This window comes from Nicotiana sylvestris, chromosome 9 (assembly GCF_000393655.2).
Source record: "Nicotiana sylvestris chromosome 9, ASM39365v2, whole genome shotgun sequence".
In the NCBI taxonomy this organism is placed as follows: domain Eukaryota; kingdom Viridiplantae; phylum Streptophyta; class Magnoliopsida; order Solanales; family Solanaceae; genus Nicotiana; species Nicotiana sylvestris.
In genome coordinates this window covers 108,893,507-108,909,169 of record NC_091065.1, presented here as the reverse complement: position 1 = coordinate 108,909,169, position 15,663 = coordinate 108,893,507, and the positions used below count along the sequence as shown (strand labels likewise).

At 39.1% G+C, this 15,663-nt stretch overlaps 2 protein-coding genes across 2 annotated transcripts; both read right to left on the bottom strand.

The window, feature by feature from the left end:
• Positions 1-235: 235 nt before the first annotated feature.
• Positions 236-3,846, bottom strand: LOC104215604 (protein S-acyltransferase 18). Its single transcript, XM_009765454.2, has 9 exons — positions 3,703-3,846; positions 3,501-3,614; positions 3,069-3,395; positions 2,545-2,613; positions 2,381-2,452; positions 2,158-2,286; positions 2,003-2,083; positions 1,050-1,223; positions 236-943 (listed from the first exon to the last, which is right to left on the bottom strand). The coding sequence occupies exons 1-9, from the start codon at positions 3,751-3,753 to the stop codon at positions 380-382; spliced, it is 1,581 nt and encodes a 526-aa protein (XP_009763756.1). The 5' UTR covers positions 3,754-3,846; the 3' UTR covers positions 236-379.
• Positions 3,847-5,679: 1,833 nt separating this feature from the next.
• On the bottom strand, positions 5,680-10,465 carry LOC104215588 (protoporphyrinogen oxidase, chloroplastic). The gene is made up of 8 exons (XM_009765436.2): positions 9,686-10,465; positions 9,296-9,380; positions 8,987-9,134; positions 8,793-8,873; positions 7,861-8,032; positions 7,167-7,326; positions 6,790-6,893; positions 5,680-6,244 (listed from the first exon to the last, which is right to left on the bottom strand). The coding sequence occupies exons 1-8, from the start codon at positions 10,310-10,312 to the stop codon at positions 5,945-5,947; spliced, it is 1,677 nt and encodes a 558-aa protein (XP_009763738.1). The 5' UTR covers positions 10,313-10,465; the 3' UTR covers positions 5,680-5,944.
• Between the last annotated feature and the right edge of the window lie 5,198 nt (positions 10,466-15,663).

Genomic DNA, 15,663 nt, shown 5'->3' with positions numbered 1-15,663 from the left:
GTTCTTGACCAAAACCCATCGACATATTCAAGTGGAGAATAACCAAGTCAAGATACGAAAGGGAATATTCAAGTAGAGAATAACCAAGTCAAGTGGAGTTCTACGCTACATTAATAGAATTTTCAGCTAATAAGAAAGGCAACAAATACAAAAAATAACTATGCCTAAGTTCCAAGTTGGTGTCGGCTATACGAATCCTTACTAACCACATAACTCTCTTGAAGGGCAACAAATATTCCTAGAAAAGAGAGCAGGTAACATTATCATACAAATGTTGTTCTTCGTTATGATGATGGAGTCAACCTGTGCAACAATTCCAGTAACATAAATACTATTACAAGTGAATTAGAAGAAGAAAAACGTACCCACCCCATAAACATTATCTTGGCGATGCTGCAATCTCATTTTCTTTCTTCAAGGCAGAAAATAATACCTGCCTCGAAATGTAAGTCTCAAGTTCCCTGGAGACTTGCGTTAATTTCAAATCGAAATTGCCTTTATATCTATGTTTTGGTGATGGAGATGCTACAGTAGCATTACCACTACGAGGTGTAGGGATACCAACTGTTGGAGAATAGGAACATCGTCGCCTTGGACTAGAGAGCTGCAATGGCGATCCCCCACTACGGGTTAGCCTCCCTTTTGTGATGATATCTTTTGTCAAACCAAGTTCCCTACTGTTCGCCACAGCTAAGGGAACTCTATTAGTATCCAAATTCATCAGTGGTCCACTTCTTGTTTCTAGTGGTAGTGGCTTCATTGGGTCTACTATTTCCTTCTGCTTGATGAGCCGTTCCTTTGCCTTTTCAGCTGCTTGTAGAGCTTTCTCTCTACTCATACTTATAAGTTTCCACGGGTCAATGTTAGCTCGAAAACCTCGCTTTTCTTTCAATGTGGACGATTCAGTTTCTCCATCAATTTTTATTGATACTGTCTGCGGGATCTGATCAAAAAGTGCAAGATTCAGCTTACAAGATCAAAAGAGAAATATCCAGTTTTGATTGGTCTAGGAATGCAAAAAACTGAGGCAAAAGATATGCATACCGTACCTGATTCATTCTTTTTTCTCTGCATGTAAGTTGTGAAATAAGTGATGGCTTCTCAGGTGAATCAAAGTCGATACTCTCATCCGAGGAGGAATCTGAATCTTCTGATGACTCTAAAAGCTCCATAGACTGGTTCTCCTCTCTCATTGCTAAAATGTAATCATAAGTTCTCATTCCCTGCCAACAGAACCATGGTTTATCATGAGCAGTGAAACCAAGAAACTTAACTGAGAATGTTGGGCAACTTGTACGCTGAGTTTCTTATGTTCTCAGTAGTCTACAACCCTACGATGTGTTGTCTATCAGCACAAACTTGTTAAGGAGAAGGAGGCTGCAGCAGCACTAACTACGAAGAGCTAAGCATAATGAACCTTACTTTAAAATTCCTACAGTATAGCAATAGGAGCTCTAAGAAGAGCTACTTTATTCTTACACCAACATATATAGTACTCTAAGATGTTCTTGTACCAGCCCACAAACTAAGTTCTCTTTTCTAAGTAGATTTTCTTATGTTGTCTTACTTTAAGATTAACATGGCACCCACTTTTTTGTGGTATTAGAAGCATACGCTATAGCAATAGTAGCCTTGGTTCTATCCTAAAGTTTCCTACACTAAAGCAATCAAGTAGCTCATGTTTTTAATTTTTCCAATTTCCCATGTATAAATAAGCTTGCTCTTACTATCACATAGGAGTACATAATAAGCCTACTTATTATCTTACATTAGTTGAAAGGAAAAGAAAGAAATGGGTGTCGATAAGGTCTCCTTTCCGCTTATTTTTAAGCGAAAATCGGAACTCTTTGTTCATGACGCTATTCTGCTTTCTCTCAATTAAAACCAATACAAAAGCAAACTCAGCCCTCTCTCTCCTTCCGCTTGCTTCCTCTCAATCCAAAAGATATGTTATGCTTTTATTGTTGCAACAAATCTTTGGGAAAGGGGAACACAGTCATACCTTTCGGATGAGAACTATATGAAAGAAGAAAAGCTGCCCCAGTGCTGCCGAACAATATGATGTCATTAGAAACAAAATCACCTGTAAAAGATACATTGAAAATAAACAACTGATGGAATTCAGGGAGGAATAGAGAAACAAGCAAAGAATCGTACACAAAATGTTGCAAGAACTCCTCTAGGGAACTTGGCATTGAATCTTATATGAATCTCTTGCTCTATGCTCCTTTTGTTGGCAAAGCACCTTACAAATATGGCAACAGCAGTCCCTCCTTCAATAAGCAGCTGTTTCACCAAGAAATTTGTTAGCAGCTTAAGATGTAAACTCAATAGGAATATCCGAAAAAGAAGAGAGTGTGAGAGAGAAAAAGAGAGCAACCATTATCAAGAGGGATATCATTAGAAAAATGAAGGTGGTATAGTTCTTCTTCCCGACACAATTGTTTAACCACTGCAACAACTCAAAGACAAAGATCCTGTCAGTTTGAGTACGGATGTACCTTAATGTACGGAGCAACAGAGAAAGAGATCCTATTTCCTTACTCTGCAGTGGTGATCAAATCCCTCCACACATCGGTTGCAGGTCCGACAGTGTTTGCTATGCTTTTTAACCTGCAAACACGATCAAGATAAATACTTTCATATATTTGTCAACTATTAGAAACTGCATAATGTTGTTTCACCACATTAACAATGTACGTGCCAGGGGCGAAGCTAGTAAGAGGGAGGGGGTTCAACTGAATTTTCTTTGTCGAAAAAAATATACCACGTAATTAGGGCAAAATTTTAATTTTTTTTATTATTTAAAACTGTTTAATCCCCTTTACATGAAGGAAAATTCTAATGTAGTGGTAAAATGGGCCCAAAAGTTGTTTTAGGTCACAAGTTCAAATCTCAACAACGAGATTGTAGTACTTTTTTGAATCCCCTTATATAAATTCCTGGCTCAGCCATTTGGCGTGTGCAAGTAGACAGTGAAACAAAAAACATATGCCCTATCTAAAACATAAATTCTAGTGGGGTCTATTCAATTTAGCAAAACTTAAATGACAGATGCAGCGGCGAACCTCAAAATCACAAAGCGAACAAAACGAAATGTCATCCTCCCTTGTCTGTGGCGTGACCAAATCATCTTTGACGAGAAGGGGATATGTGAGCAAAGGCTCCAAATGAGGATTACTCTTCAAAGGATCCAAGTACTTTCTCCTTATGAAGGTCTTAAGGACTCTCCTCTCTATTCTCCTTATAAATCTCACAATAACTTGACCCAACACAAATCCATAATTAACGTTCGAAAACCCTGTGCGATTGCTTTTTTTCTTCACTCTGAACCTCGTCCTGTCAGTTGGATCAATGGCCGCACACCTTATAAACAAAAATGCAGCAGAAAGTGCCTGCATAAAACGAACGGCAGATACGCAAAAATTTGATTTGTGCCTCAAAATACAGTTGTTTGAATACACTGAGCTAAAAAAAATTACTGGAGAAAATTAAATTACCACGAAGGTGAAAACAGAGGTGACAGTGATTTCAGCAATCCTACTACCGAGGAGAAGACCCAGGAAGCAGTAAAAAGTCAGTAAGAGGAAACAGAAGACTGAAATTCCCACTATCTGCATTTGAACACTAAAGTTTAATTCCAAAAATTAAATTCAGAATAGAAGTGAAAGAGAAAGGAGAAAAAAAGTGTAGATGGCTAACCTGCAACGTGTGAAGAGGACGTTGCCAGCCATGGCGTCTCATATTGTTCATTGTGACTCTTATCTCTTTTCAGCTGAGCTCTATAGAGGAATGGATCAGCCTGAGTCTGTCTTTCCAACGGTACACAGGCATCGCTGCTGTATTTCAAATTTTGAACTGGATGCCCTTTTCTTCTTTTGGGCCGCTTTTAATTCCCATTTTAACCCAAATCAGTCCACAATCCACCTTTCCATTTTATTTATTTTATGCCCACCCCAACATAATTTTCAATTTTATCTATGACATACATTTATCGACTATAAATGTTTATTCTTTTACAAGTAGAGAAAAAATGAGAACTTACTACTATTCATTTAAAAGAATAAATTCGGTTATGTTATATATATTTGGCTTACACCTCACAAATATTTTTTATATTTCTTAACTTTGTGCCTGATAAAAAACTAATTCGTAATTATTAAATTTCTTACCAAATCGAAAAAAAAAATGCATTTTCTTCTGCCTTGATCTTTTCAGGTTCTAACAAAACTTAAAAAAGAACTTTCTTTCCATGCGTATCTGTTTAAAATCAAATCAAGGCAGCTCTTCCTTTAATCTAAGGGAAACTTACACAAATATCCTAAATAAATCTCAAATTTACCAATCTCTAGCCATTAGTTAGACTTACTAAAACTAGCCAACAAAAATTAAAAAACCAAATAATAGGGTTCTTTCTCTCAAAGAATCACATGCAAAAATCATCTTCCATATTTTTAAGCGTGATTAACAACACTAGATACAAGACGGAAAGAAAATTTCATGGATGAGGTAGCAAATAAGGTGATGAAATACAAAAATATACACAATATTCCAAAAATCTAAACAAAAAAGGAACTTTTTCAATGGGTATAGTTGAAATTCATTGAAAATATATAAATAAGTCAATATACAAAACTTGAGGAAGATTGGAGGTGATTTGGACTGGTTTTGTATCAAATTTCGTAATTAAATCGAGTTCAAAAAAGTCTTATGCGACACATGTATCACGCATGTATCTCACATACAGGTATACATGGATATAATGTGATACATAATTGATACAAATATGATACATATGTGATACACAAATGATACACAGTGTGATACACATATCATTTTTTCATGTTCAGTTTTTACTTCGAATTTTCAATTCCAACCACCTCAAAACTTAACCAAATCATCCCAAAACTAAGGTTCAAGCTCCTTAAGTTGTGCCCAATCTATTATAATAGCACTCACTCAAAACAAAGCAAAAATTTGATATTTTTTTGCTACAAATAGCTAATTGGCTAATTTGGCTAATATTAGTATATTTTATCAATTGGCCAATTTTTGTAATGAGCTACTTATAAATGGACATAACTAATAATTTCCCTTAATCTAAATACTGGAATGCCCATTAACTATAAATTGTTGATAACATTTAGCGAGGGAGGAGACGTTTGGGGACGAAAAAGGAGGAGAGTTTTGGGTGCCTATATGATTAGTGTGGGCAAACACTTATGCAGTTATTTATTTTAACTAGACTAGATCTATACAAGAGCAGTCCTGATCTATTTTTGATTTCATGTTAAAAAACTTTATTTTTTAAAAGTACTATTGAATTACACCTAATAAATGTTGTATGACAGAACATATTACCTATATCAAATTTAAATACAAAGAAGTATAATTTTAATAGCATCTCTTTATTAACTCAAGGGAAAAGGCCTAATTTGCTCCTAAATCATCGAATTCCCTTAACTTTGCTCTTTATTAGAAGTGAGTAATAAATATACTCTCACTGTTACCCTTGCACAGTTAGTCTTTGTTGCCACAAGTATCAGCCCTTGAATCAATGTGGTATACTCCCTTACTTCTGGTCGTGGAATAAATAATCTCCCAAAGAAAACAAAGAATGACAAGGCAAACCATATTTAACCATAGGAAGTTGGAGAAAATATATCGGCAGTCTCACCATGCAGAAGCAAAGGACCTTTCACATTTATGGGTAAGCTGAGGGGAAAAAATGATCTTCAACATTCAAGTGTTTAAAATTGATATACATTATATTTCCTGAACAGGAACATTTTATCTCAAAGAAAACGACTGATATCAAGTACAAATCATTTACCAAGGCTAAAATAACTCTAACGAGCAAAACTTTTAGGCACATGCCAATATTCCCAAGGCATGATCGTATTACTAACAAGGTTTGGACCTAGCAGTACCCCCAGGACAGGTTTCATTTGTAAGCATACCGAGACAGAAATCCTGTTACCTCAGATGCAACTTCATAAGCTCCTTCAACACACCTCCCCAATGCTACACCTGACACATAATTACCCCCAAGAAACAGCCCTTCAAGCCCATTATCACTCATAGCAGCTTTTGCAGTACTTAGCGTACCCAGATGACCAACCAAAAACTGTGGGATAGCTTGTGGCCATACTCGCACACCCACAACAAGGGGATCTTGTGCTTTGGGTTTTATAAGCATTTTTCTGAGGTCACGATCAACTACTTCCACAAGTTGGCTCTCCGTCTGCAAGAAGAATGAGGGATCAAATCTCAAAGCAATTTATTCTAGGCCCTGAAGCATAAAGAATAACAGCGAAATGCTTTCGTACAAGTACCATAAAAGAAAGTCATGCTATGGAAAACCCACAAAATGCAGTCGAACATAGAGGAAAGAGAAACCACAATCTTCTTAGCTCTTTAGTTCTTTATGGTGAAACTATTCTGAGTATTTGTAATCACTTGACTGTTTTTTTAAAACATCACACATTTTGCTCTTACTGCTAGATCAAAAACCTGGAGACTCTAATCACATATAAGCCTAAACGGTTTTGTAATCCAAACCAACTACGCCATTAATCTAGAGAAAATAACACTGAAAACATTCTCCTCATCACTGCAAGGTTAACGTATTTGCAACCAAAAGAGATCAGGGGATAAGGTCATTCTCAGTTTTCTGTTTGTTACCATAGGAACCTTCAAGCGATGCCCCAACTGGCCAGCCCATGAATATTCATTATGATAAATCAATACCGGCAGGACTTGAAGTTGCGCTCAATTTAAATGCCTTACCTTAGACAAAATTTCAGGATTTTTTGCTCCTCCAATGTAGTTCAAGAGTAGCACCCGACCTTTTGGGGCACGGTTAGGGAAGAGTGATGAACTATATATCGTTCCTGCATATGAAACGCAAGTATTATATTTAAGATGAATCAAATCCTGATGTTATTGTTCTGAACTCATTCATCTTCGATTTGCATGGTACTGTCAAAATTTCTAGGTAATGATGGTCAGGGAAGACTGATACGCTATATATTATTCCTGCAGATGCAATAGAGGAATGCTACTTCAGTGAGTTGCATCTTGCAATTGTCGTAATAAAAGTTTTCCATCTTCAATATGGATTCTTGAAGTTAAAATTAGAGTGAATCCTTCAAACAGAAAGCTACCTAGTGTTTCCACTCCCTGTGTACGTGGATGCAACTGCCCAAATCCCTTTAGTTCACCATCAACCAGACGTTCATCACGAATAGCTTCTTGAGGATATGAAATTGTGACTGCTCCAACTGGGGGATAGTAGAAATTTGAAAGTGCATCTGCTGCGGCAACCTGAGTTTAATATAAGTTTAGGAGACATCTTGCTTTAGCAAGAAACAGAAGAAGCTGAACCACAACCTATAGATAAACGTTTCCCATTTTAAGTGAGCCGCATTTCTTGCAAAGCAATTATCAGAAGTAGTAACCTTCGAAAAATCCAAGGTCAAAGCATTTAAAGAAAATTGCTCATAAATTTATATATGAAAAAAGCTCACAATAACATGAGATACAGGTTCAATCTTTCATGAGGGGTGGGATACGGTTGCGCTCTTGACCTCATTAAGCATGTACATGTTAATTCTCCGTGTGACACAAATGTTCTTTTTTTTAATTCTCTTCTCTCCGATAAGTCTTTCTCTGCACATTATATTGCATACACATATTATACACAGTATATGACTGTTATACATGTGTTTGAGCCGCTTTTCCTAGTCCAAATGAAAAAGAAAAATTAAAGGATCCCCTTTTTTATCCAAGTTTCTATATTAGAGTGCCAAATGAACAATAGCAATAACGACTTTGGAGCAAACAGTAATGGAAACACACCGAAAGAGGACGTAATATGTTGCTTGCTACATAGGATGGCACAGTCATGACAATGCTTCGACTTTGAAGAGAAACTACTCCTTCTGGTGTCTCGTATGTCAAGCGATATCCTCCTTTTTCTGACTTTGTAATGCTAGAAAGCTTCCATGATAGTTTTAATTTGCTTCCCAATCTAAGGAAACACGGCGACAACTTATTAGCATTTCCAAGGTAAAAATACTAGAGAACTGCTTGAACAAGAGCACCAAAGAACACACCTAGCAGAAAAAAGCCAAAACTTAGCTTTCTTAACTTTTGATAATTTTTCTTCTCTTTCTTTTCCCCCCCTAAACGTTTATACAGGGGGTGGGAGTGGGGTGGAGCCAAGGTAAAAATACTAGAGAACTGCTTGAACAAGGGCACCAAAGAACACACTTTGATAACGCTTAAGCCCTGAAGCGAGGCTCAAAACATGTTGAGCGCTTTGCCTCGCTTAGCGGGCGCTTCAGCGTTGTCATCAAGGCTCTAAAAGCATACTTTTCCTTGCCAATAAGCGTAATCCTGAAGAGGTGATGCTAAACAATTGATATTTCACTTTATAATAAAGTTTCTTCAATGTCTTTGTCCATATATTTGGTATTCATGCTTATAGATATTAGTCTTGGACTATACATACATATTTGTAGTTTTCTTTTTCTTTTCATTTTCATTTGAGCCTTTCTTCATTAAAGCCCATGCTTTATTTGCGCTTTGCGCTTAAAGCCCCAATAGACTTTAGAGCTTTTTTGCGCTTTTCACCTTTGATAATATTGCACTTAGGCAGAAAAAATGCCAAAACTGAACTTTAACTAGTCCTTAAATTTTGATATTTTTCTTCTCTTTTTCCCCCCTGAATTTTTATACTGGGGGTGGGAGTGGGGTGGAGACATTGAACTGGGAAAGGAGAAGGGCACCTTGCACTGATTGCATCCGGCAGCATTCTCAGACCCTTCCTGAATGATCCAACTGTCTGTCCTTTTGGTTTTGGTAAACGCCTGTAGAATGATTACTCAATTCAGCCTACTCTCTCTCAATACATATATTCTTAAGAGAAAAAGCACAAGGCCAGGAAAGAAAAAGCACAAAGGCTTTAAATCAAGTCCATTACGGATCACGAGGCGCTTTAGGTGTACTGGATCTCTCCTTTATTGCTTTAAAGGTTCCTCCAATAATGCTACCACCAGTTTCTTCCAACTTCCAAACTTTCCCAAATGCTGCTTTCATACTCAGTTTTGAGGGATCACCAGCATAAACACCTATACAAAACGAGGACTATCAAATAAAATCGATTGAAAATAGGCAGGTAACAAACTATATATATGTAGTTCTGATTCGCACGATATGAATCTCTATAGCAAACGGTATTTAAGAAAGTGAACAAATTCCATAAAGGCAGTAGTTCCGAATAGGCAGGTACCAGAACAAAATGGTTCTATCAAGCGTTCAAAGACTTCACCACCAAGATTACGACGCACGAACTGCTCAACTGATTCCTCATGACCCTGTCATCTTTGCCAAAACATGCTAAGTGAGGGAAAAGGCACAGATTATCAAAAAAGTGCAAAAATTATTTACACAATCAGGTTATTTAAAAGGTAATTGCATATACCTCTATCAGCATAGCATTAATTAGTAACGTAAATAAATGTATAACAGGTTAAATTACACTGATGGTTTAACACTATCGTTATACTGTGAGGTTAAACTGTTGAATTTTACAATCTCTCTTTAATTTGCAATTTTTATATTTTTATTTTTTGTGTCAACAGAATCAAAATAAATGCATTAAAGTTAGAAGAGTACAAACTGGAGGTGAAGGGCGGAGGCCAATGGCACCAAAACCAGCTCTCAGCTTGCCAGGAATACTCATCAAATCAAAAAAGGGAAGATCAGTGAGTTTGGAAGGTACGGGCCTTAATTTACCCTTCCACAAGACGAAACGAGGCGCATTAGGATCTCCCAACACCAAATCATCCTTCAATCCACAATCTACTGCCATAGTCAACATAGGATCGGACGGCTGGAAACTGTTCGGACCTTCTTCCCACAAATAGCCGTCTCTTTCCACTGTCGTTATGTTGCCACCGGCACGATCTCTCGCTTCGGTTACCATCAAATTGGGGTAATTAGCGGACATCACCTGCGCAATGCAGAGGCCACTAATTCCTGCCCCGACTATAACACAGTCCAGCTCCGCGGCGGGTCCGCCGTCGACCGCTGAGGAAGGAACTGTGTAATCTTTGGCAACGGAGCATCGTGTTCTCCAGCCATTGCAATTGACACTATTGCGCTTGCAGATGGAAGAGAAAGGGAGGAAACTCGTACGAGTTAAGAATGCCGATGGAGACGAGGAGGAGGAGGAGGAGGAGGAGGAGGACGGCGGCGACCGGTGAGTGAAAATATTAGGATGATTGGCGACGGGAGTTGTTGTCATGACTGCCTGACTTGTAGACCGCGCTTCAATTTCAGCTGGACTATCCGGAAAAATATCACCTTTCGCCTAGCGTTATCTTTCCGGTTGGTAGAATTTTTGGATGTGTGCGCTCACACAATCTCAGCCCTCACTTTTTTCCCATGACTTCACATCATTTGGTTAGGAATTAATGCTGGTGAGATAAGGGGTGATTCTACAGGATAAGTCCACTGTTTGGTTTGTTTTTTCCATGGGGATTTAAATTTTGACTTTAATAGTGTTTGTTTCCGAAAACAAAGTGATACCCCTGTTTGGCCAATTTTTATTTTTTTTGCGAAATTAATTTATTTTTTGTTTACTTTTTACTTTTCATTATAAGCATATTTTCGAGAAGCATTAAAATTAATATTTTAGACAACCAGTTCGGGTTCATGCCCGGGCGATCTACCACAGAAGCTACCTTATTAGGAGGATAGTGGAACAATACAGGGATAAGAAGAAGGATCTCCACATGGTGTTTATCGATCTAGAGAAAGCGTACGACAGGGTCTTATGGAGGTCTTATGGAGCTGCTTAGAGGTTAAAGGGGTCCTGGTTGCCTACATTAGGGTGATTAAAGACATGTATGATGGAGCTAAGACTCGGGTTAGGACAGTAGGAGGCGACTCCGAGCATTTTCCGGTTGTTACGGGGTTGCACCAAGGGTCTGCGTTCAGCCCTTTCCTATTTGCCCTGGTGATGGATGCCATAATGCATAATATTCAAGGGGATGTGCCATGGTGCATGCTATTTGTTGATGACATAGTCCTAATTGACGAGACACGACGCGGCGTCAACGAGAGGCTAGAGGTTTGGAGACAGGCCCTTGAGTCTAAAGGTTTCAGGTTGAGCAGGACGAAGACGGAATACCTCGAGTGCAAATTTGGGGCCGAGCCGACGGACGCGGGAGTGGAAGTGAGGCTTGACTCTCAAGTCATCCCTAAGAGGGGTAGTTTCAAGTACCTTGGGTCAGTTATTCAGGGGATCGGGGAGATCGACAAGGATGTCACACACCGTATAGGAGTGGGGTGGATGAAGTGGAGGTTAGCGACGGGAGTCCTGTGTGACAAGAAAGTGTCATCGTTACTAAAAGGTAAGTTTTATAGAGCAGTGGTTAGACCTGCCATGTTGTATGGGACCGAGTGTTGGCCGGTTAAGAACTCACACATCCAGAAGATGCAAGTAGCTGAGATGAGGATGTTGAGGTGGATGTGCGGGCATACAAGGATGGATAAAATTATGAATGAAGATATTCAAGAGAGGGTGGGCGTGGCCCCCATGGAGGACAAGATCCGAGAAGCAAGACTCAGATGGTTCGGACACATTCAGAGGAGGAGCACTGATGCACCGGTGAGAAGGTGTGAGCGACTGGCGGTGGTGGGCATGAAGAGAGGTAGAGGGAGACCTAAGAAGTATTGGGGAGAGGTGATCAGGCATGACATGGCGAGACTTATGATTACTGAGGACATGGCCCTTGACAGGAAATTGTGGATGTCGAGCATTAAGGTTGTAGGTTAGGGGAAGTTGTGAATATTTCTACAACGCACTAGACTGAGACTAGTCAGTTAGGAGTTAGGCTTAGAATGGTACTGATGCAGGGCTTTATATGCTGGATATTAGTATACCTTCCATCTTTCTCGTATTTCCTATATTTCTTATATTGCTGTTATTTTGTTATTTTAGATTATGTTATGTTATGTTATGTATTTTATGTTATTTTATTATGAGTCTATTGATAGTGTCACACCTCTTTTTTCCGCGCCCGCGGGGGGCGCAGGGGAGTTTTTTCCAATTAAAGGACAATTGAAACGGGATTGGTTTAATTATTTCAGAGTCGCCACTTGGGAGATTTAGGGTGTCCCAAGTCACCAATTTTAATCCCGAATCGAGGAAAATAATGACTCTATATTACAGTCTGCGTGCCAGAAATCTAGATAAGGAATTCTGTTAACCCGGGAGAAGGTGTTAGGCATTCCCGAGTTTCGTGGTTCTAGCACGGTCGCTCAACTGTTATATTTGGCTTATTTATCTGATTTTTAATACAATTATGAACCATGTGCAAATTTTAACTTTTAACCGCTTTATTAATTATTATTATTAAGAAATGTGAACATCGCTTTAAAACACGTCTTTGGACTGCGTCACATGAAATGCACCCACAATCCGAAACATATTTTATTTGATGTTTTAGGATTTGGATTTGGGTCGCATGAAATGCACACCCGAGTTTAAGAAAATTAAATTATTAAAGGTGCGCCTAAAGCAACTAGCGCATTATTATTTTTGCGGAGGCCGTGAAATTCGCTAAACGACCCTCCTGAATTCTAAGTAATTTTAAACAAGTATTTACTGAGGGCCCCACGATTTGTGTTGTTATTCGGCGAGGCTCATCTCATGCTTATTTTTTAAAAGGAATTTGCAACGTCATGGAAATGCGTCTCGGGTCACGTCACAATCAAGGTGCCCGTGATTAGAGACATATTTCGACTCCTTTGAGATTTGGATTTGGGTCACATAAATGTGCACCCGAGTTTAGGGAGACAACATTATTAAAGGCGCGCCTAAAGCAACTAGCGCATTATTATTTTTGGGGACGGCCGGGAAATTTGCTAAATAGCCCGTCCCGGAATCTAAATATTTAATATGTACATTTAGAGGGCCCCGCAGCTTGTGCGTTTTTTCGAGGCTCGTCTCATTTTTATTAAAGGCAAGCCTAAAAATAATTAAGATTTTCTACCCATGACGTCATCTGAGATTAAATGAAAACAACGATTCTAATAAATAATAATATCCATGGTAAAAATGAAAAAAAAAACGATTCAACCAAGATGACTCGCAAACCGTTCATACATTCTCACATTCACTTTAAACACGCAGTAACTATCCATAAAAATAAACATTTTTTTTTAAACAAAACAACAAGATTTCATTGTCGACATTCATCAATATCAAATAACCTCATTTGCCTTAACATGCGAAACGAACAAAATGAAACAAGGGACGAAGAATACCAACCTTCGAACCTCGACAATCCTAGAATGAAACAAGACCCCGACGGGACTCAAGCTGGACTTCACTGAACGAGGAACAACAACGAAAACTCGGAACGACCTCGACGTTCCGGACATCGACGAACAACGACGACCTCAATGGAGACTGAAACCTCGGCCAAGACTGCCAACGCACGAAATGTTGATTGCTGCTGTATTTCCGTTTTCGACGCACCAGACTGATATGCGAATATGAAGCAAAAGGGGTCGTTTGGATGCTGGACTGGGGACTGCGAGCTGGGCGGCAACAGTGGGGCGTCGGGGCGATGGGGAAGGTGAGGGAGTTGGTGTTTTTGCTGGACGTGAGGAGGAGGGGGTTCGACGAGCAGGTGGGTTGGTTGAAGGTGGTGTTTGGGAGCTGAAGGTTTGACGACGAAGGCGAAGCAGCAGTACTCGCCGGATTTAATGGAGGATGGAAGCGATGGTCGTTCGGACGTGAGGGAGTGGCGTCGCGACTGGTTTTGGGTTGCGACGGGTGTGATGGAGCTGGGTGGCGTTGATGGTGACTTTGGACGTGGGGGGGGGGTGCTGGTTATGGAGTTCGTTTGGTGTTGGGTTTGGACGCGGGGAGGTAGGGTTTTTGGTCGTCCGTTTTTCTGGTTTTTCCGGGGTAGGGAAGAAGAAGCCGGGGAAGGTGATGGACTGGTTGCGGACGTGAGGGAGGAGGTGGTTTCCGGTGGGTTTTCGACGCTGGGTGGGGGGCAGTAGGGTTTTCTTCCTTTCTTCGTTTTGAAGAAGAAAGAGGTACAGTAGCTTCTGCCTTTTAAAAATTTTCCAAATCCTTTTTTGTTTTTCCTTTGCCTTTTGGCCTTTTGTCCGTGTTTTGTACTGGGTTTTGCCCAGAAAAATGAGCCCACGCGTGGTGGGGTTCAAGGCATATGTCCCCCACGCGTGGTGGGGTTCCCCATGTGTCCTGGACACGGTTTATTATGGGTTAGGTCCGAAATTAGGCCTAAAACCGGGTAGTTTGAACCCGAATATTATTCTTTTGCCCGGACCCGAGAAATAGGAACACGTTGCTTAAATAGTCCTATGTAAGTAAAATAGCTACTAAAATAAGACTAATTATTTAAAACAAAACTATATTATTTTCTTAATATTTTTCAAGATTTAAAATAACTACAAAATATTAATAAAACTATTTTTTGTAATTTTCGTTTTTTATATAAAGATAAAATATAAAGTAATATTTTTGTATTTTTCCAAAATTAAAACGACTATAGAATATTAATAAAACTATTTTTTTTTGTAATTTTCGTTTTTTAATAAAGACAAAAATATGAAGTAATATTTTTTGTACTTTTCAAAATTATAATGACTGCAAACATTAATAGAACTATATATTTTTTGTAATTTTCGAATTTATATAAAGTACCAAAATAAAGTACAATTTTTTTTTGTATTTTTCAAGTTTATGAGAGATACATAAACTAAAATTATATATATATTTTGTGATTTTCTTTTTTTGCAACGAAATAAAGTAAAAATAGTTAAAATAGCTATACTAGTCCTAAATTAGATATTTAAGCTTAAGAACGTAAAAATTCCCGGGGAGGGTCAAAAATCACGTGCTTACAGCTGCCCCTCTTTGACTGGAAACACGAAGAGTTTTCCGACAAAGAACGACTAGACGTGTTTTTGACCCGACCATTACTTGGACGGACTACACTTAAGGAAAGGGAGGGAATGTGACCGAGCCCTGGTATCTGAGCTGCCTACATATCCTTGGTTATACAGGAATCAGGCCACGTGTAGTTCGGAAATGAGAGAGATAGTGAAGTGTACCGAGGTGAAGAGCCGATCGAGGTGCCGTTCCGTTGAGGTTCCGGTCCGCGGTCCTGTCGTTACAACAAAAATGAAAACTGAAAAAGACTAACTAAGCCTATCAGCTACTAGTTACAAGGATTCCTATCTCTTAAGTCTTCTGAAACTTGGTCTTGAGTCTTGAATGGTGCTTCATACAGACTTTGGATTTGAACCTTGATACTTGCTAGTTGTAGGCGCTAGTTCTTGAGCGGACCACATCTGTTCTCTACTTCCGTACCTTGGGTTCTTTTCCCCTCTTGTTTTCTTGTTGTCTTTTCTTGACCAGCCTTTTGGTGAATGCTGGGGATTTTATTGCTTCCTGCTGGAGATTCCTGTTGTATTCCTTTGCTTCATTGATTCCAAGTGTGCTCCTTTCTCATATGAGCGGGCTTTTGACTTCAATGCTTCAATTGTATTCCCTTATTCTCCAGGTGGGTGCCTGATTTCTTCCTTCCTTTGTCCTTATTCTCCCGGTGG